Source organism: Musca autumnalis, unplaced genomic scaffold (assembly GCF_047663935.1).
Source record: "Musca autumnalis isolate F117 unplaced genomic scaffold, ASM4766393v1 scaffold_3, whole genome shotgun sequence".
Taxonomy (NCBI): domain Eukaryota; kingdom Metazoa; phylum Arthropoda; class Insecta; order Diptera; family Muscidae; genus Musca; species Musca autumnalis.
The window spans coordinates 193,695,850-193,717,249 of record NW_027411866.1 but is presented as its reverse complement, the minus strand read 5'-3'; the positions used below and the strand labels follow the sequence as shown (position 1 = coordinate 193,717,249).

General features: G+C 33.9%; 3 protein-coding genes and 1 pseudogene across 5 annotated transcripts in view; 1 reads left to right on the top strand and 3 right to left on the bottom strand.

The window, feature by feature from the left end:
- LOC141398640 (uncharacterized) overlaps positions 1–21,400 on the top strand; it is a 308,082-nt gene that overhangs the window by 4,895 nt on the left and 281,787 nt on the right. The gene's annotated exons all lie outside the window — the stretch shown is intronic.
- LOC141398642 (carboxypeptidase B-like) overlaps positions 1–21,400 on the bottom strand; it is a 38,450-nt gene that overhangs the window by 2,616 nt on the left and 14,434 nt on the right. The window lies entirely within an intron of this gene.
- On the bottom strand, positions 7,820–9,605 carry LOC141396754 (carboxypeptidase B-like; annotated as a pseudogene).
- The window catches only part of LOC141398641 (carboxypeptidase B), a 47,803-nt gene continuing 43,295 nt past the window's right edge, over positions 16,893–21,400 (bottom strand). Inside the window, exon 5 of the mRNA XM_073976146.1 lies at positions 16,893–17,959. Coding sequence (XP_073832247.1) covers positions 17,197–17,959 — 763 coding nt within the window. The 3' untranslated portion in view covers positions 16,893–17,196. The remainder of the gene's footprint in view (positions 17,960–21,400) is intronic.

Genomic DNA, 21,400 nt, shown 5'->3' with positions numbered 1-21,400 from the left:
AATTTAATTTGATCGATGCACTCTTGCCGTCGAAAGTTGTTTGGTTATCGAGCAGCCCTCGATTTATCACTTAAATCAGAGTCGTTCGAGGTTCTGACCATTATTGGCGTTTCTTTTATTTTACATTTGGACGTGGATGGGCTATCGATACAAAGGAACTGTTTCGATTGCTATTCGTCGGGGTTGTGTGAGGTTGTCTCATTGAAGTTTTTTTCTTAGTTCCCAAGCTTTGCCTTCGTCTGCCACAAAAACAACATTCAATACGCCTGAAGATCGGCTTAACCACCCGTGAAACGTAGCGTAATGGTTGAATGCGTGGGACTTCGGTAGACTCCTAATTTTTCAATGTATATAATAGGTCTAAAAAGCTCAACTCGAAAGAGAATTAATTAAAAAGTTTTATGTTGAAGAAGTTATTGAAAAATAACTTCGGTGGAGAATACCCAAAAACAAAAACAGGGGAACTGATTTGATACTGTGGCGAGATTCGAAACTAGTCTTCCCTGCCTTAACCCTTGGCGAACAATGCCAAACCTTCTCCACTAATAAATTAGTTGTTTTAAATATTAAAACAACAACAATGGGATTAAGCCAGACTATTTTAAAAAATCAAGATTCGTAAAATATTGATATTAATTGAAATTTGTTCCAAAAGTACGGGAATGGAAAAATTACAATTTTTGTAAAAATTTTAGCTGAAATGTATCTTCAAATCGGATGCCAGCAATCACTTGTCAAGTAGAAAATAAGAGAATGACATTTTTTCACTGTCATAATTTGGGTACAACTTTTGCTATTTTTGGACGTTTCTAGCAACTATAGCATTTCCAAATTAAATGAAACCTTTTCCAAATTGAATGAAACTTTTTCCAAATTGAATGAAACCTTTTCCAAATTAAATGAAACCTTTTCCAAATTAAATGAACCCTTTTCCAAATCAAATGAACCCTTTTCCAAATCAAATGAAACCTTTTCCAAATCAAATGAAACCTTTTCCAAATCAAATGAAACCTTTTCCAAATTGAATGAAACCTTTATTTTTATTGAAAGAAAAAAGCCAGAATATTTTGAAAAGAAAAAGAAATAAAAAATTATATTGGTTTTCATCGATATTTTACTTAAATTCTAATTAAAGTAAGGACATAAAAGTGGAACTCCTTGCATGTTTTGCTTCCTTGAACTTAAACATTTCATAATTTTTGGCCATCAATTAAGGTTATAGCGAAATAATCCTAAAGATAGAATTTAGATGAAAATCTGGGGCAGAGATAATTCCTTTTGGGGATGAAAGCCCTTGATGAGTATATTAAGAATCCTGAAGGACAGATCCTCCTTGAGTCGAAGTTCCGATTTATGGCGTGATTAAGTTTCTGCTGAATACCATGTGAGGCATCTGAAATTAACGTTATATCTTTGTTAACTGTTTATTGTGCTGTTGGTTACTATGCTCAATCACGTCAACGATATTACGATCTATTGTCCGATCGCGTAGTAACACTCTGGCACACAATTTTATTTTTGAAAGTTTTTTTCAGGATAATTGTTATGCAATAACTTAATAAGTAAACGAATACACATAATGATAGAATTAAACCGGCGAAATTTGAAATTTTTAATGCCATATTCAGCAATGCATTTTCAAATATAATAAAATTGTGTACCGGAGTGGTACTACCCGATCAGATTACGATCTAATATCGTTGACGTGATTGAGTATAGTAGCCAACAGCACAATAAACATGACTGCTTCAATTATGTAATGAGTATGTCCATTAAAAATTCCACAAGCAGCAAATAGGGAACCACTTCAATAGGTAATACAATTAGCCCCTGTAATTATTAGCAATTTTTTAAACCTTAATTCTCTCTTTAGCATTATTTCGCTATAACCTTAATCGATGCCAACAAATTATAAAATGCTTAAGTTCAAGGAAGCAAACAAAACATGCAGCGATTTACACTTTTATGTCATTACTTAAGATTAGAATTTAACTAAAAAATTGTTGAAACCCCATATAATTTTTTTTCTCAATAAAAATAAAGGTTTCATTCAATTTGGAAAAGGTTTCATTTGATTTGGAAAAGGTTTCATTTGACTTGGAAAAGGTTTCATTTAATTTGGAAAAGGTTTCATTCAATTTGGAAAAGGTTTCATTCAATTTGGAAAAGGTTTCATTTAATTTGGAAATGCTATATATTCTGGAGTTAAAGTAATTTTTATTATACCCTCCAGCATAATATGGAGGGTATAATTAAATTTATCATTCCATTTGTAACACATCGAAATATTCATCGGATACCCTATAAAGTATATATATTCTTAATCAGGGAAAAATTCTAAGTCGATATAATCGTGTCCGTCTGTCCGTCCGTCTGTTGAAATGAAGATACAGCTCGCAATTTTTAAGATAGAGCTTTGTAATTTGGTATAGATGTTTCTATTACACCCAGGATGATTGGTATTGCAAATGGGCTATATCGGTCCACGTTTTGATATAGCCTCCATATAACGGCACCACCCGATTTTCATGTGTGTGAAGATAAATTAGATTTCAAATTGGAAAATTTAATTTTAGCAAAGGCATGAAGCAGCAACAGCGTACTGTACAGAGCAGCAATACAGCAATAGCGTACTGTGCTGAGGCTAAATTTAAATTGGAATTCAATGATAAAATTTAATTTAAGAATGAAACTATTAATATCGTTATAATATTTAAACAATATTTAACTGAATTAAAGGAAACTGTAAATATTTATTTAGCATACAATTTTATTATAATAATGAGGTTTGTTTAAACGTTTAAATAATTATAGGGGTTCGTCTACGGAATATTTTTCTTTGGATAGGGCATATAATGTCCATCTTCCGTATATCTTTCAATATATATATTTTTTTTGGATAGGGCATCGAATTTCTATCAAGCCTATTCTAAATATATTCAGATTTTGGAAAAAATATTTTATATACCCACTACGAAAGCTGCTAAAGGGTAATAACTTTTGGGCCCCCACCAAACAATGGGGAGGGTCGTCGACGGAATATTTTTTCTGGATAGGGCATCGACTGTCCATCTAGCCTATGTCTTTCAAGAAATTCTAAATATATTCAGATTTTGGAAAAAAATATTTTATATACGCACTAAACAATGGGGAGGGGTTCGTCGACGGAATATTTTTTTCTGGATAGGGCATCGAATGCCCATCTAGCCTATGTCTTTCAAGAAACTCTAAATATTTTCAGATATTGGAAAAAAATATATTTTATATACCCACTACAAACGCTGCTAAAGGGTAATTACTTTGGGGCCCCCACCAAACAATGGGGAGGGGTTCATCGATGGAATATTTTTTTCTGGATAGGGCATCGAATATACATCAAGCCTATGTCTTTCGAGAAATTCTAAACATTTTCAGATTTTGGAAAAAAATATTTATTTATTTATTTATCATCTTTGTGTTTATTTCAGCTTTAGTCCATATTTTATTTATTTACAAATATTTTATAAATTAATTAAAGGCGCCGGGTGACCGAAAAAAAATATTTTATATACCCGCCACGAAGGCTGCTAAAGGGTAATTACTTTGGGGCCCCCACCAAACAATGGGGATGGGTTCGTCGACGGAATATTTTTTCTGGATAGGGCATCGACTGTCCATCTAGCCTATGTCTTTCAAGAAATTCTAAATATATTCAGATTTTGGAAAAAATTATTTTATATACCCACTACGAAAACGAAAGCTGCTAAACGATAACTACTTTTGGGCCCCCAACCAAACAATGGGGAAGGGTTCGTCGACGGAAAGCTGTTGTTGGTTCGTGTCTTTGCTAAAATTAAATTATCGGCTTAAGATGAGTTTAAGCATTAAGCTCGGATCGATACCAACTGTTTTCCACAGGTAGGTCTCGTTACCCTGATCACAAATATATACAACATTTTTTGCGGAAGTCCATACTTCTCGAGATATGGGCCTCCGAAGTTCCGAAAATTCCCTTGTTAAATGTCGGCTATTTACAGAAAATTTTAATTTAAGCAAATGTTGCTCCCGTTCCCTAGATTGGCTCCTGTCCATAGGAGAAAGTCTTAAATCCCCGGCCGAAGGCCGGCTATATAAAAAAATTATAATTTTTTCCGAGCTTAATGCTTAAACTCAACTTGCTCCAAATTTTCCAATTTGAAATCCAATTTATCTTCACACAATCCGATTTTCGGTATTTTTACGGGTTTAGCTTCATTATCGCAACAAAATGACTGAAATTTGGTACTTAGTCTTCGTTGGGGGTATACAACTTTGTCGGTATAGGTCAACGCCCCCATAGAACGGTACCTCCCGCTTTTCTGTATGTATTTTGAAGTTTGTGGCCTCAATATTGCTCCGAAATGGCTAAAATTTGTGGTATTAGGTCTTCGTTGGGTGTAAAAAACGTTCCCTTAGAATTTTGTCGGTATAGGTCCACGCCTTCATATAGCCCCCATAGAACGGTACCTCCCGATTTTCGGTATTTTGAAGGTTGTGGCCGCAATATTCCTCCGAAGTGGCTAAAGTTTGGTACTTAGTCTTCGCTGGGGGTATAAAACATTCCCCCGGAATTTTTTCGTTATAGGTCCACGCCTCCACATAGCCCCCATAGAACGGTACCACCCGATTTTCGCTATTTTGAAGTTCTGGCCTCAATATTACGCTGAAATGGCTGTAATTTGGAGTTTAGTCATGATTTGGGGTATAAAACTTCCTATATGAAATTTGTGGTTATAGATCCACGCCTTTATATAGCCCCCATAGAACGGTACCTCCCGAATTTCAGTGTTTTGAATGTTGTGGCCACAATAATCCATCGAAATGGCTGAAATTTGGTATTTAGTGTTCGTTGGGGGTATTCAACATTCCCCTCTAATTTTGTCGCTATTTTGAAGTTCTGGCCTCAATATTACGCCGAAATGGCTGTAATTTGCAGTTTAGTCATGATTTGGGATATAAAACTTCCTATATGAAATTTGTGGTTATGGGTCCACGCCTTCATATAGCCCCAATTGAACGGTACCTCCCTATTTTCGGTATTTTGAAAGTTGTTGCATCAATATTCCACCAAATTAGCTGAAATTTGGTGTTTAGTCTTCATTTGGGGTATAAAACTTTCCATATGAAATTTGTCGTTATAGGTCCACGCCTTTACATAGCTCCCATAGAACGGTAGCTCCCGATTTTCGTAATTCGTAAGGTTGTGACGCCAATTCCACCGAAATGACTGGATTTTGTTATTTAGTCTTCCAGGTGGTTATAAAGTATTCCAGAAAAGAATTTTTAGTATATGTCTACGTCTTTCTTTATCCCCCATAGAAGCATACCTCTTAGTTTTGGTATTTTTTAGGTTTTAGCCACATTATCTTACCGAAATATCGGAAATTTGTATGAGGGACAAGTCGAAAGATCTGTATAATCAGAAAATTATTTTAGGTTTAAGGCCTATTTTCGATTGAAAAGGATGCCGTAGTTTACATTGTGGAAACGTTAAAGGATGACTTCAAAGCAAGTTACAGATCAACAGCAATACCCCCACTTTTAAAAGTGTGCGCTGCGTTGAGATTTTTTTGCGGAGGGAAGTTTCTGAAAGTCCCATGACAATGATTACAACAATTGCATGGCTCAATCTACATTGTCGAACGTATTGAAGAAAGTTGTCCACTTGATAGATGACAAATTGTGCCAAAATTGGATCGTTTCGAAATTGTCGGAGGAGGAAAAAATACAAAACAAAAATCATTTTTATTCAAAAACGAAATTCCCTGGTGTTGTCGGCTGTATAGATGGAACCCATGTGCACATTGGATTTGCACTCAATTTATTAATTAATATTTCAAACTGTTGTCTTATTGTTATTTTCACCACATTTTTGATAGACAAAATTAATTAATCATGCAAATAATCAACAATTGTTAAGAAAATATTTTTTTCCTTTCAATTTTACTTCTTGTTTCTTCGAAAATATTCACTGGAACTGAAAATAACTGGTTGCTGAAAAATAGCCGGTTCGTCAACTAAGTTTCAGTTGAAGGTTGCCATACATAAAGTAATTTTGAAAACTGACAACTCCACTCAACGATAATTGCTATCCATAATCGACCCCTAATTGTTCCATTTTACTTCAATATAACTCGAGGTGTAGGGTATAACAAGTTCGGCCCGGCCGAATTTAACGCCATGCTAACTTGTTTTTTACTCTATTCGGTACTTTTAACATACAAACAGTGAAGTCCTAAATTCCATATGTTTTTGTATCACGGCCAGCTATGCATATTAGGGTTATGACTTTTTTACAACCTCATATCCCTGTATCATAGCGTGATGAGTTTTGCCATAAGATTACATAAAATCTTAATTATAAGGTGATTCGGTGAAAAAACCTCACGCACAAAATGATTTTAAAATTTTAATTTATCAAAATTATGGACAATTTTTTGAAGTCACTGAAAACAGATATATAATTGAAAATAAACTTTAGAGCCACTAGAGATAATTAAAATGACATTAAATTTATTTCTCACTATTTTTCTTCAATTCTGAGAATCGTAAAAATGTCGGAAACGCTTTTATTCAAAAATATAATTTTTTAACGAAAAACAAAAAAATTTAAATTTTTTCAAAGTGACTTTTTTCGCGACTTTTTGAATATTTGAATGAAATAAACGTTATTATAGTTATTAGTAGGCTTATATTTATTCATTCGTGCAACAAAAAATATTTTTTTGAAAAAAATTTTTTTTTCATTTCATATATTTTTTCAAAAAATTATTTTTTTAAAATCGATTTGTGCGTGAACTTTTTTTATATTTCAATGGAATAAACGATAGCATAGTGATTAATAGGCAAAAGTTCATTCATCCCTGCTACAGGAAATCATTTTTGAGGAAAAATGTCAAAAAGTCATAACCCTAATGCATATACATCTACTTTTATTATTGTACCATGCCATTTGACGTTTGGCTACAGGGTTGTATTTTTCAGTGATTTTCATACCTGGCCTACCTCTACTTTATTGTACCCTGAAATCTACGAAACTTTATTTTCATCTAAAATATCACATTTTGAACTACTTTCGGATTTTTTGTTGACAAATATTTCACAGTGTTCTGACAAATGACCGCTTACGAAACACTGTTATTACTAAAGCATTACAGAGATTGCGGTGCGGTAACTCGAAAACAAATAAACCGATCAGCACATGTTTTGTTGGGATCATAAAGAACCTAATATTTTTGTCCTTAAGGAAAACGAAATTAAACATATCAATTAAAAAAAACTGGTTAACTGTCAATGTCAAAATTTCAGTTTTAACTAAAAAATTGATGGTTTTTTCTCCACAAATTCGTCAACATATTTGTAAAAGCCTCTCGCTTAAGGACAAGCTTTTTTTATGTTTAGTAAATCCACAAAACCATATGAAGATAGGATCATAGGTTTTTTAGCTACAGGGGACACCGCTTTCAAAAATGTGATTTCGAGAAAAGCGCGTTGAAAACGTCGATATTATATACAAATCACAATGAATTTTTCCTTTCTAACGCTCATACTTCAGCCAATATTTGTCCGATCGAATCGAAAATTTTTGCAACATATTCTATTCAAGCTGTACTTTAAAATGAGCAAACAAAAAAAAAAATTCGATTTTGTAAAACGTTCAAGAAGTCTTCCTTGTCCCATATGGAATGTTTGTGGGAAAATTATATTAAAAACTGCAAGTGGCCATAACCCCTTTAAAATTTTTAATTAAAAAATAGTAACTATTATTTATTATCACAAAAATATTAAAAACAAAAACATCTCAGAGTATATCTTTGGCAACAGCATCAATTACGGCATAACCTTCCAAAGCTGTTGCTATAATTTGATTTGGTGGCAATAGAAATCCATAAGTACCACGATCTCTTAACTCAATGGTATAAACATATCTAGCTCGAAGCGAATAACAAGCCCAATCATCTGCCCCACCACCAGCAGGATACAGCAATTTATGTCTTGAACCAACTTGATATCTTCTCCCTATGGTTTCTCTTATATATTTCGCCACTTCATCACCAACACGTTGCAACATTGTGGCATCTTTATATTTTGCTGCAGTATAACCATATGGATACAATAACATTTGACCATAACTATGAAATGTTAAAAATGCCTATAAATTGTGTTTTCTTTCTTGCAAAAATTTTCCGATTGCTTCAGTTTCCATCTCAGAAAATGATTGACGTCCATGATATGTTTCACGACAGGGATTGTTCGATGATCCTCGTGTATTCCAACCTACATTAAAATTGCGATTTAAATCAACACCCTTGCAACGGGTATATTTATTTGGTGTACGATTTTTACGCCATAAACGATCTTTCTTACGACTGTGTTCGTAGCCATCGGGATTTACTACAGGCATAAAATACCAGGTTTTGTGGCGTACGTATTTGGGTTGGTTATCCCAATCGTTTATGAAACGATTGAGTATATATGTTACTGTGGCCGGAGTTATCCATTCACGTGCATGGGTACCACCATCTACCCAGATTTTCTTATATTCTTCCGGGTTTTCAGATATTCTGTAATGTAAAGAAGTATACAAAAAACGTACGATTCATAATGTGTTCATTTTACATTATACCTTGCAGTGAATTTTTTGGACTGTTTGGGGAGGTTTGCTGTAGGGGATTTTGTGTGTGTTGGAAATATTTCGTCCTTCCAGTTCAATTCATTCCAGATGCTTTTAATTCATGCTTGTGTTGCTAATACTTTGTAAGTACACAGCGTATGTTGTTTTGTAATGTTAGGAATTTTGTGTTGTATATTCAAAATTGTGGAATCTGGCGAAGAAGGTTCCATATGATATGATTTAGTTTGAATATAATTGAAATATACACATTCATATGACAGAAGTCTACCCTAGTCTCTTCAGGAATTTTCATGGAAAATATTTTTTAGTAACTCACCAACGAACTAGATCAAAAATTTCGGTTTATTCATTTGAAAGAAGTCTATCATTGTCCCTACAGAAATGTCCCTAGGAAATAACTTTAAGTAAACCACGAACGAACGAGTTCAAATATATTCGTTGGTTTAAATTCTTTAAAAGAAGAAAGGAGAAACCTTCTGACAAAAAAGATTAACGGGAAAACGAAAGAAAAGGTTAAACGTACAATAAAATCGTATCCACACATCCAAATACATATTAAGGCTTAATTGTAATGGGCTTTACTCCGATAAAAGTTACATTCGACCTGCTGAAAATAATTCACAACGGTCCATAAGGATCGAATTTTGTGTGGGAGGTACCCGAAGGAGTGGACCAATATAGTCCATATCCGAACCGGATCTAAATCTGCATGGAATAATACGACGTGCAAAGTTTGGACCGAAGGGGTCAATCTTTGAACTTAAACTAAGTTCGAATGGCAAATTTTGGAACGAATCGGTTGATCTGTTCGAGAGTTATCGTACGCGCCAGCCAGCCGGACAGAAAGACATACGGGCATGGCTAATTCGACTCCAAATTGTCTGAAACAGATTTCGTCCGAACATAATTTTCCCGTCTTAACCATATGTTAACCCAACCTGGCTACGCCCATGTCTGTATCTAACGTTCTGACTATCGTATGAATTGTTCATAGTTCAGATCTGTCTTAGAGTCTCTTTCATATCAAACGTGACAAATCACAGCTAGCTCTTCTCTTCTGTTACCAAGAATCACAAATAGCCACGCCATCTAACATTTCTCATAGGTGTCGCAACAACGTGAAAAACGTTGTAATCAAACATGACCTGCCAAAATAAAACTGAACTTGTGGAAGAATTTGACTTGACTTTATATTGCAACACTACACAATTTTTTTCATTGCCAGATATGTCCGATAACATTTTTTAGTGGGGTACGTAGATGTAGTAGCTGTAGTGCATGCTAGGGATAGGTAATGAAAAGCAGTAATCGACTTTTCGATATTGTTCTCAAACTAAAAATGCGATTTTTCGGGTCTGGTGATTTTTTCAATTGCCCTAGGACTCGATTTTTAACTTTTTGATAACCGAAGGAAATCGATTATTCGTCGATTTTCTAGCTTTCTTTTGATTGATTCTGTAGCTATCAGAAAAATGTAGAACCGCCAAAGTCAACTAAAATCTATGGGAAATATCGAAAATCGATCGCAAAATAATCGATTATGCGATTCTCCCTCCAGTCAAAACTCGACCTCGATTTTTAGACTTTTGACTGCAAAAAGTCGACTAATCGATTAGTCAAAAGTCGACTTTCCTATCTTCCGAATACGGAATATGCTCAACGTAAACTGGTACAAGAAATGTTCCGAATCAGAGCTTGATAGCACTGTACTGTTGCTATTATCAGGAAGGATATCCCCAAGACTTGCTGGCTTAAAAGCGACTAAAAATCTATGAAGAAGTTTGTGGCAGTACTTGTAAAAACAAGGTAAATGCAACTCCGCCTTCTGTCTGTTCTGTATGAAGGCGCAATATCACCCACAAACGTAATGAAGAAAATGATGATGAGCGAAGAGATCTACATTGTATTGTGAAATACTGCTGAGAACCAAAAAAAAAAGATCTGGATAGAGCAAACAATGATAGCTGAGGAGGATAAAGCCGAATTTAGTCACAAAGAAAACTTAGAAAAAGGCCACATTGGCCTGGGAACCACCTCGAAGTAATACGAAAGTTGTACCAAGATGAACGAAACTCCCAGTGATGACGAGATGGGTTTTTAGTCGGTATGCAGATCGAATCAAAATCATTTTTGAATGCACTAGAAGGATTCACGAAGGTATGTGCAAATACAGATGCATAATAGTACGTTTACGGGTACGGGTTTCGAATGTCAATTCCTTTGCGTGTACGTCAAATAAATCTTCATTAAGAAGGATAACCCTGCAAAAGGCTATAATATAAACATGGTCTAAGTCTTATTCGCATCAACTTTAAAGTTCTGTGGAGCATATCGGCTAAGATCTAAGATTGACAAAATAACCGAATCATACCAATGAGGCTTTAGATCTGCAAATAGAACATCGCCCTACGTTCAATCCTAGATAATATGCAAGAAAAAACATATCGACACAACTCACTCCTCCTCGGCATTTATAGCGTTCGAAGTCCGACGAAATCAAAGGTGTACCAAGCCATGGGATGGATTCTTGTTCTATGAAATATTTTCAGAACATAGGTGACTTTTTTATTGGGATAGCTGTTGCAGTTGTGTTTAAAATAAGTCTGGCTTATAGTATGTTTAAATATAATCGGATTTAATAAACCCACTGGGTTTCAGATGTCAATTACATTGCATATACGTCAAATAAGTACTCATAAAGGCAAAAAAACTATAATATTAACTGGCTATTAATCCCATTGTTGTTTTGTCATTTTAAAACAACTTATTTATGAGTGTCACTGTTTTTGAGTCCATATTTTCAAAGACAGCATGAAAATCTGGACTCATCGCCGTCTGGTCGAAACTGGAATATGTTTAACAAACTCGGGGACCTGGAGTATGCAGAACAGCATCGTTTCTACTTATAGCAACATACTCAGATATGCAAAAGAAGTTAAGCCAGCTGTCACAAGAATCCCTGAAAGTTGGTCTAAAAATAAATTACAGCAAAACAAGGAATATGAGGATAAACGGCAATAATAATAGCCAGTTTAAGATATATGGCGAAGAAGTGCAAAACGTGGACCGTTTTGAATATCTAGGTAACATTTTATTAGAGAAAACTTAAAATTGTTTATGAAAATTATATTTTTAAGACTTTTTAAGCATTTTTTAATAAAATAACTTTTTTCTCTAAAGCGTATAGTTTTCCTTCAATTGGACGTTATTTTAAATGTGCCAAAAACTTTGGAGGCTAATATTGGTGTATCCTTACATGCCAATCCCTTGATTGTGAAAATCCTCTTACTATATTCCTAACAAATCCCTGACTTTATATGATTCTAACATTTATGATTAAATTTTTATCGCATATTTAAATTTTTCATCAAAAGTCGAAAATTGCAAAAAAGTCGCATTTTTTTGAATAGCTTGCGTTTTAGCCCATTTGCGTGGAAATACTCGGATCAAATGAAGTGTTATAAGCATGAAATGACAGATAACAGACAATACTATAACAAAATGCAAAAAACCCTACAAAATTATTCGAAAAAAAACGGAGTTTTACGAAAATTTTTGCAACCATTTTTGTGGCGTTCAAACGACCAGTGGCTTTATCTGGGTTAACAAATTAGGGTACGGCGGAGGACGTACATAGCCGCATTAAAACATTTGCGTCGTTTAAAAACATATGGGTCTCTGAGACACTAAATTTGAAAACAAAAAAATTATATTTTCAATGCATGTGTGAAATCAACGCTACTGTATGGATCCGAGACATGGCAAATATTCATAAACATATGTCTTCGCAACATACTAAAAATATGGTGACCACAAACTATTTCAAACGAACGACTGTGGAGCATAACATGATGTTGACTAATGTCTGCAATAGCTCAAAGAAAGTATGGATGGCTCGGCTACACTCGCAGAAAAAGCGAAAATGAAATTTCCCACTCTGCCCTATATTGGAATCCCCAGGGACAACGTAATAGAGGCAGGTCTAAAACAATATTGAAAAGAACACTAACCGTTGAAACTAACTTATTAATCGATCGATTAAAATATATTACAAATTATAGAAATGAATGGAGGAACTTTGTAAATAGACTAATTTTATAATATACCTTATACCTTTAAATAGAAAAATAATAATATTGAAAACATTTTCACGGGTGAGCAGCGATCACCTCTTGAGAATAATATAAGCAATTCTCTAGTTGGATCGTCAATAACGCGCCATACAAACTCTAAAAGATAAAAAAGCCACAGGCCCTCTGAAGTCTTAAAACTAATAGATTCCAGCAATAAAGAACTCCTCATCACCCTTTTCAACCAGAAGATTGGCTCAAATCTACTTTCATCGTCATTCCCAAGTAAAACAATGCAACACGATGTTGTGAATTCAGATTAATAAGTTTAGTGAGTCACGTACTGAAAATATTCCTAAAAATAATTCATCAACGAATATATAGCAAGTGCGAACGTGCTATGGGAAAAATGCAGTTTGGGTTTAAGGGATGGGTACCCGAGAAGCTCTATTCTGTTAACAAATCTTAGTCCAGAAATGCAGAGAAGCCCAAAAATATGTTTTCATTTGCTTCATCGATTATTAGAAAGCCGGTTAACCATGACAAATTAATGGGCATTTTGACATCAATCGGAGTACAAGGAATAGAATTACGATGTATTAAAAAATTTGTATTGGAACCAAAAAGCACGAATCGACGTCAATGGGAAACAAACTAAAGGAGTTAGACAGGGATACACACGAGAGCGGTTCGGAAACTTCTTAGCCTATCAATGAAAGAGAATGGTTAGTTTTTCAAAAATATTTTTATTTTTCAATATGATCTCCTGAAACTTCAATACACTTAGTCCAACGCTTTTCTAGCAAATATATCCCTTGATTAAAAAAGTTTTCCTCAAGGTCTTCAAAATAGTGTTTTACAACTGTAATTGCATATTCATTTGAGGCAAAACGCTTGCCAGCAAGGAATTTTTTTACATTTGGGAACAAGTAAAAGTCACTGGGAGCTAAATCAGGAGAATAAGGTGGGTGGTCAAGCAACTCGTACTTTAATTCGTTGATTTTAGCCATTGTTAAAACACTCTTGTGCGCTGGTGCGTTGTCTTGACGAAAAATTATTTTTTTGTGTTGTAAGCCTGGACGTTTTTCTCGAATTTGTACATTTAATTGATCCAAAAGTTTGCAATAGTACTCTGAATTTATTGTTTTACCCTTTTGCAGATAGTCAATCAATGAAATACCTTTGAAGTCCCAAAAAACCGTTGCCATAACCTTACCAGCCGATTGAATTGTTTTTGCCTTCTTTGGGGCACTTCCTCCAGCTTCAGTCCATTGTTTGGATTGTTCTTTTGTCTCTGGAGTATAGTGGTGGATCCATGTCTCATCAACAGTTATGAAACGACGCTTAAAATACATTTTATTTCGCTTAAAACGATCCCAACAAGCTTGAGAAATGTTCATTCTTATGCGTTTTTGATCGACTGTTAACAAATGCGGCACCCATCTTGCAGAAAGCTTTTTCAGCTGTAGTTCTTCATGCAAAATTAAATGGACTCGATCATTTGAGATGCCCATGATATTAGCAATTTCACGCACTTTTATTCGTCGATCATTTAATACCATATCATGCACTTTGGCTACAATTTCTGTTGTTGTTGCTGTTTTTGGACGTCCACTACGTGGTTCATCTTCAATGCTTGTACGACCACGTTTAAATTCAGCAATCCAATTTTTTACTGTGGCATATGAAGGAGCACTTTCACCTAACACATTCACCATATCATTATGAATTTCTTGTGTATATACCCTAGAGCTGGGCAATATAGTTCCTGGAGCGGATCGATCTTTCTAGTTCCTTTTGCCAAAAGGAACTAGTTCCTTAATATAGTTCCATAGTTCCAAATAGTTGCGACAGCGATATAGTTCAATGAATCTTTCTCTTTTATCGTTCCTTCTACTTCCTTCGTTCCAAATAGTTCCGAGATCGATATAGTGCAATGCATCTTTCTCGTTTCTCGTTATTTTTATTTCCTTCATTCCAAATAGTTCCGTGAATGAAGTACACTAGCGGTCATCTGAATAGGTTTGAATTTTTTTCTTTTTATATGTTAAGGTATCTTCTGATGTGTTTGTATTGCAGATCCATACTATTTAGTTTTTGAGAGTCCTATACTATGCCAACATTCCCAAGAAAAAACTTGACGGTGTTGCCATATTTTCGGAAAATATCCTAATTATAATAAAAAATGTACAAAAAGTGACCAATTTTTGCGATCATCAGAATAGGTTTGAATCAAATAAAATTGAAAAATTGTACTATAGAAGCAAATATTGCGCAGTTTTTTGGTTTAGTTTAGTAAAATGGAACATTCTGATAAATCCTACAACAAATTTGACCCGCTTTATTTGGAACGTGGGTTCAATTCTCAACATGGAAAAGTTACCAAGAACTTTCAGATAAAATCAAGAAATACTCAAACCAAACCGTTTTATAAATTTGCTTTAAATGACTTTTTGAATTCGTTAGATCTATTCTGAGCTTCGAAAATTGTCTGAAAGCAAATACCAAGTGTAGCCATATTATTAGGATCGATAAAATAGAAAGGTCATTGAAAATAGATGGTATTTTAGTTCAAGTTTCATTTTTTAACTATCCTTGCAGTACAAATTTGTGTGTTATCATGCTCATAAATCCACCATAGTTGACCACATGTATCATTAATGTTCGAAAATTGGTATGGAAGAATGTTTCTTCGACGACAATAAAGTAGAAAATTGTAATTCAGATTTAAGTCAAAGGGGCATGATATCGCCGACTTTTATAGTGCTGTATAACCTCAGTAGTCCATTCTTTTGTACTTATTCGTGTTTGTTTTATGACTTGTGAACAGAAAAAAACCTTTTGAACTGACTATATAGATATTACAGCACTATAACAGTCGGTGATATCATGCCCTTTTGTCTTAAATTTGAATTACAATTTTCTACTTTATTGTCGTCGATTAAACATTCTTCCAGACCAATTTTCGAACATTTATGATACATGTGGTCAACTATGGTGGATTTATGAGCATGATAACACATAAATTTGTACTGCAAGGATAGTTAAAAAATTAAACTTGAACTAAAATACCATCTATTTTCAATGACCTTTCTATTTTATCGATCCTAATAATATGGCTACACTTGGTATTTGCTTTCAGACAATTTTCGAAGCTCAGAATAGATCTAACGAAATCAAAAAGTCATTTAAAGCAAATTTATAAAACGTTTTGGTTTGAGTATTTCTTGATTTTATCTGAAAGTTCTTGGTAACTTTTCAATGTTGAGAATTGAACCCACGTTCCAAATAAAGCGGGTCAAATTTGTTGTAGGATTTATCAGAATGTTCCATTTTACTAAACTAAAGCAAAAAACTGCGCAATATTTGCTTTGATAGTAAAATTTTTCAATTTTATTTGATTCAAACCTATTCTGATGATCGCAAAAATTGGTCACTTTTTGTACATTTTTTATTATAATTAGGATATTTTCCGAAAATATGGCAACACCGTCAAGTTTTTTCTTGGGAATGTTGGCATAGTATAGGACTCTCAAAAACTAAATAGTATGGATCTGCAATACGAACACATCAGAAGATACCTTAACATATAAAAAGAAAAAAATTCAAACCTATTCAGATGACCGCTAGTGTAGTTTAACGAACCTTTCTCTTTCTTTTTGTTTTCATCTTTTGGTGGATTAATTGACATACAAATAAATAAATTGCAGCAATGTAACGAGGATGTGATTTACGATTATTTAACAATGATGAAGGAACCGAACGTGAAAGATCGAAAAATAAAATGAATTATATAAATGAAAGGAATTATATGCACGGCTGGAGCTGGAACTATATGAATTAAAGGAACTATATAAATGAAAGAGCCGGATATAGTTCCAATAGTTCCTTGTCCGGAATAGTTCCTTGGAACTAGTTCTTTCCGGAACTACACAACTCTAACATACCCTCGTTAGCATACTCGTAAATGCTGAGGGTATAACAAGCGTTTTTGGCTTGAAAACATTACAGAAATAACCTATTACTTCTTAGCCTATTGGAAATGTAGAAGGTAACTTGTTTACATTATCCATTTATCCTAGATTTATATAAACATTTGGGAACTTCTCCCAAATTTCCCTCCACAAATCAATACCACTAAAAAACTTCAACACTTTGAAATTTTCATAATAAATTAAAATTATTTTTTATTAAATAAAGTTTAAATTTTAAATATATACGTAATAATTAAAATATGCATAAAATAACTTAATAATTGTTTGTTGCTAAAATTAATAAAAACCATTGTCGTTGGTTTTGTTTCTTTTTTGCTTAAACGCAAAACAGTTCTCGTTGGGTCGAGGAGGCTAAAGGGGGTTACAAATGTAAAAGTACACTGGCATTTGTTAAAATACAATCATATAAATATTCTATAGTTATTGCCAAAAATAAAACTTGGAAACTTCAAACGCAAAAAAACTTCGTAACGAAGGTCTATTGAATTGCCTGGGCCACAGTATCCACAACGGTATAACCTTCAATGGCTGTTTCCAAAATTTGCGAAGGTGGTAGAACAAAACCAAATTGTCCACGATCTCTCAGTTCAATAGTGTAAACATATTTCGTGCCCAGGGCGGCACGAGTCCAATCATCCGAGCCACCACCAGCAATACCCAACACTTCATGGGTCACTGAGGCACGATAGATTTGACCAGTTTTCTTTTCAATCCTTTGTACTGCCGTATTTGCAACACGTTGCAACACACCGGCATCTTTCACTTTCACCGCCTTGTAAGCCCATGGATAGACAACCATTTGACCATAACTGTGGAATGTCAAATATGATTCCAAATTATATTTCCGTTTACTCAAAAATTTAACAACAGCATCTGTTTCCAACTCTGAGTTTGGTGATTCACCACGATATGTATCACTGCAGGGATTTGTCGATGAGCCATAGCCGCTCCAACCAATATCGAAATTGCGATTCAAATCCACACCCAAGCACTGTGAACGTTTGGCCGGAGCACGGTTTTTACGCCACAAACGATTTACTTTACGACTGTAGACATAGCCATCGGGATTCATGACCGGCATAACATACCAGGTTTTTTGACGAATATAATCCGGATGATCTTGCCATTTCGACATCAATTGATAGAGGATGAAGGTGACAGTGGCCGGGCTAATCCATTCACGGGCATGGATGCCACCATCAATCCAGATTTTTTTATACTCTTTGGGATTTTCCGATATTCTGTAAAAGTGAAACATACAAAAGTGATATCATATGACAGGAGACGAAGAGGGGTAGAAGAGGGCAGAATACATAATGTCAAAGTTTAATGTTAAGAAGCAAAATTACTTGTTTTTTTCTTTTTTTATTAATGGACAAAAAAACACTACAATGATTTTTAGTTCACATACACACAAACACACATTTTACATGATTATTGACAACACACAGAAGAATTGTTAGTAACAGATAATGAAATTGTTTTTTGTTGTTTATAATTCGCCAAAAATTAATTAGTCAAAATGTTAATTACAATGTTTGTTACTGTTTTGACACTTTGATTTAGTATTTTGTTAAATTAATATTTTTGTTATTATTAGTAACACAAACAATAACTACAAAAGCAATTAAGTTTAAATTAGACTTGATTTTAATTTAATATAGAGGAAATGAATTTTATTTCATTGTCGTATTATGAATCAAAATGCTATTGAGGTATTATAATTTTGTTTTTGTTGTATACGAGTATATTTGTATTTAATAATAATGGTGCCTATTTCAATTATACAAGTTAACTTTTCTCGACCTGTCTAAAATTCTAAACCACGTTAATGGTCTGTTTCTCTGAACACTTGAGTGGGTAATTTTTCTGTATATTCGAATGAAATTCTGTTTGGGTTTCTGTAGCGGTCTTCTGCTCAAAAGGTGACTAGGAACGATAATTCTAGACAAGAATATTTAACAGTTATGTAGAAATATGCTTTCAATTCAGTAGTAATTGCAATGGTATACGTAAGGGCAGTTAAAAGAATTCTGCAAAGTTATAAATTCGTCAGCCCTACTTTCCGTCTGACTGACTGGTTCACACCATAGCACCCGTAGAGAATCACTGATATGGTCCATCTTAATATTTATTTCAAACTCAAATCAAGTTCGTAGCTGGACTACATACTACATCGGTTCAATTCTTCGGGCTGTACTTCCACAAAATATCAAAAGTTTTTGATTGAGTGCTGTTTTTAATTAGCCCACTGCACAGAGGCCAATTTTCCAAAAAAACCTGGCCAAAACTCCAAAAATGAATGGATTTAGACATAACCTTAGGTTCTTATGTTTTTCGGGTCGCTGATTTTAATTTTTCATATTTTTTAACCCTTAGACGGTCATTAAAGGGTTCTTTTTGGTCCCTGCTCATATGAAATGAGATCGTATCAGATCAAAATATTCTACAAAGTTGTTTGCCATCAATTTCTACTATAGGTCCTAGAATACACCAAAACTCTATATCTTACATGAACACCAGAAATATGCAAAATATAAGACACATATTAGGGTTAAGGGCGTACTTCATATGGGTTTTGGCAAAATTGTCATACAAATCGTCATTGTAGAAGAATGACGTCAAAGACAAAAATGTTCTCCACTAAATTTCACTATAAGTCAACAAAGATATGAAATGTCTATTTGCATTACATACGAAGGAAATATCGGTATCAATTTTGCCAAAATACCAAGAAACTAAAATAGTGTTGCAAGCTTCTACCATTTCTACAGTTTTGGAAATGTTTGAGTTAAGATCACTTGGAATCCGTGCACTTTAGGTGTATAATGTCTTTGGCAACTTTACTGACAAGAATGCGAGAAATATTTTTCTTAAAGAAATTAACCCTCGTGCGAGTCATAAAAGGTGTCTTTTTGGTCCCTTTTTCCACAAATCTTTAAAATTTCCCATAAAATGTGATGGAATCATATGAAAATATTTGTTCGCCATAAAATTTTACTATAGGTCTTAGAATACATCAAAACTCTAAATTGTACCCAAACGCCAGAAATTGACCCTATACTATATTCTGACATTCTGAATCTAAGAAAATCTGTACATATCTGCAAGACAAAATATCACTTAAAAACGAAAAGTTCAAATATGTGCAGTATGTTTCGATGGAAATTGGTAAAAAAAATTCTTCCCTTTTTATATAATGGTAAGGTACACAGCCCAACTCGATCTTACAACTATTTTCATCGCTTTTTGTGAAAATTGATCTTAAAAAATCAACAAACACGAACATCAATTACATATTAAAAACGCGCACTTCATTCGCGACACTGAACGTTTTAAATACGTTTCACATACCTTTCATTACAATTACAAAAAAAAAAAATTAAAACCGTTGCTTATTTTGGATATTATAAGCTTTTAATAAACAACTTAAATATTGAGAATTTTTTTTAAAGCAGGTCAAGTGACCTTGGACCTCCTTTTTTATACCCACTTACTAAACAATAAACCTCCTTTTATATACCCTCCTTATGGACCTCCTTTTTTATACCCACTTACTAAACAATAAACATACATATATATTTTTGCACAACTACACGCAGTAGACTCCTAAAACAATATTTGACACTATTTAGTAAATTGATACAACTGTTTTTCGATTTTTGGCCAGGTTTTTCGGAAAATTGTCCTCTGTACACTGGTCGTTTAAACGCCACAAAAAATGGTTGTAAAAATTGACGTAAAACTCGGGTATTTTCGCATATTTTTGTGGGGTTTTTGCAGTTTCTCATATCATTGTCTGTTATCTGCCATTCCACGCTTACAAAGTATCATTTGACAATTTTTCCAAGCATTTGGTCTAAAACGCAAACAATTCAAAAAAATCTACTTTTTTGTAATTTTTGATTTTTTATGAAAATTTTAAAAATACCATTCATATAAACTCAGGGATTTGTTAGGAATGTAGGAAGAGCCAAGGGCTTGTATGTAGGAACACACCTATATTACCCTTCAAAGTTTTCGGCATTTTTAAAAGAAGGCCCGATTGCAGTAAAACTATTCATTTTAGAGACAAAAGTTATTTATTAAGAAATGCTTAGAAAGTTTCAAAAATATCATTTTCATATAAAATTTTAAGTTTTCTCGCAAAAAAACTTCTCGGCGCTAAGTGGGTTAAGGGCTGTTCGTTGAATCGTTTTGGAATTTTATTACAGAAGGTATCCCTTGTGGTTTCAACTACAATGTTATATTTTTCGTAGCCAAGTCCATATATCCTGATGTGGGGGAATAAAAAGAAGTGATTGGGTGCCAAGTTAGATCTGTACTACAGATGACCCATCCGACATAGATATAGTGTGGATTAAAAACACTTTTTCCCCAAAAAAAAAAAAAAAAAAAAAAACTTAAGTATGAACCGATAAAATTATGGAAAGGATTAAAGCTCAAAAATTTGCGGGGATATCGATAGATAGAGCTTTTTTATCACACTAGCCTACAAAAATGTTGAACATTTGTGCCCAAATTTGAACATAAACTAAGTTTCGACAATATTTAGAGATCCAAAGTTTGGACCAAATCGTCTATGAGAAATTGCGCGTACCATTTTAGCGAATATTTGCGAACTTTTGTGGGGGAGGTACCGGAACCTATAAGCACCAACTTTCAATTTTATCTAATATTCG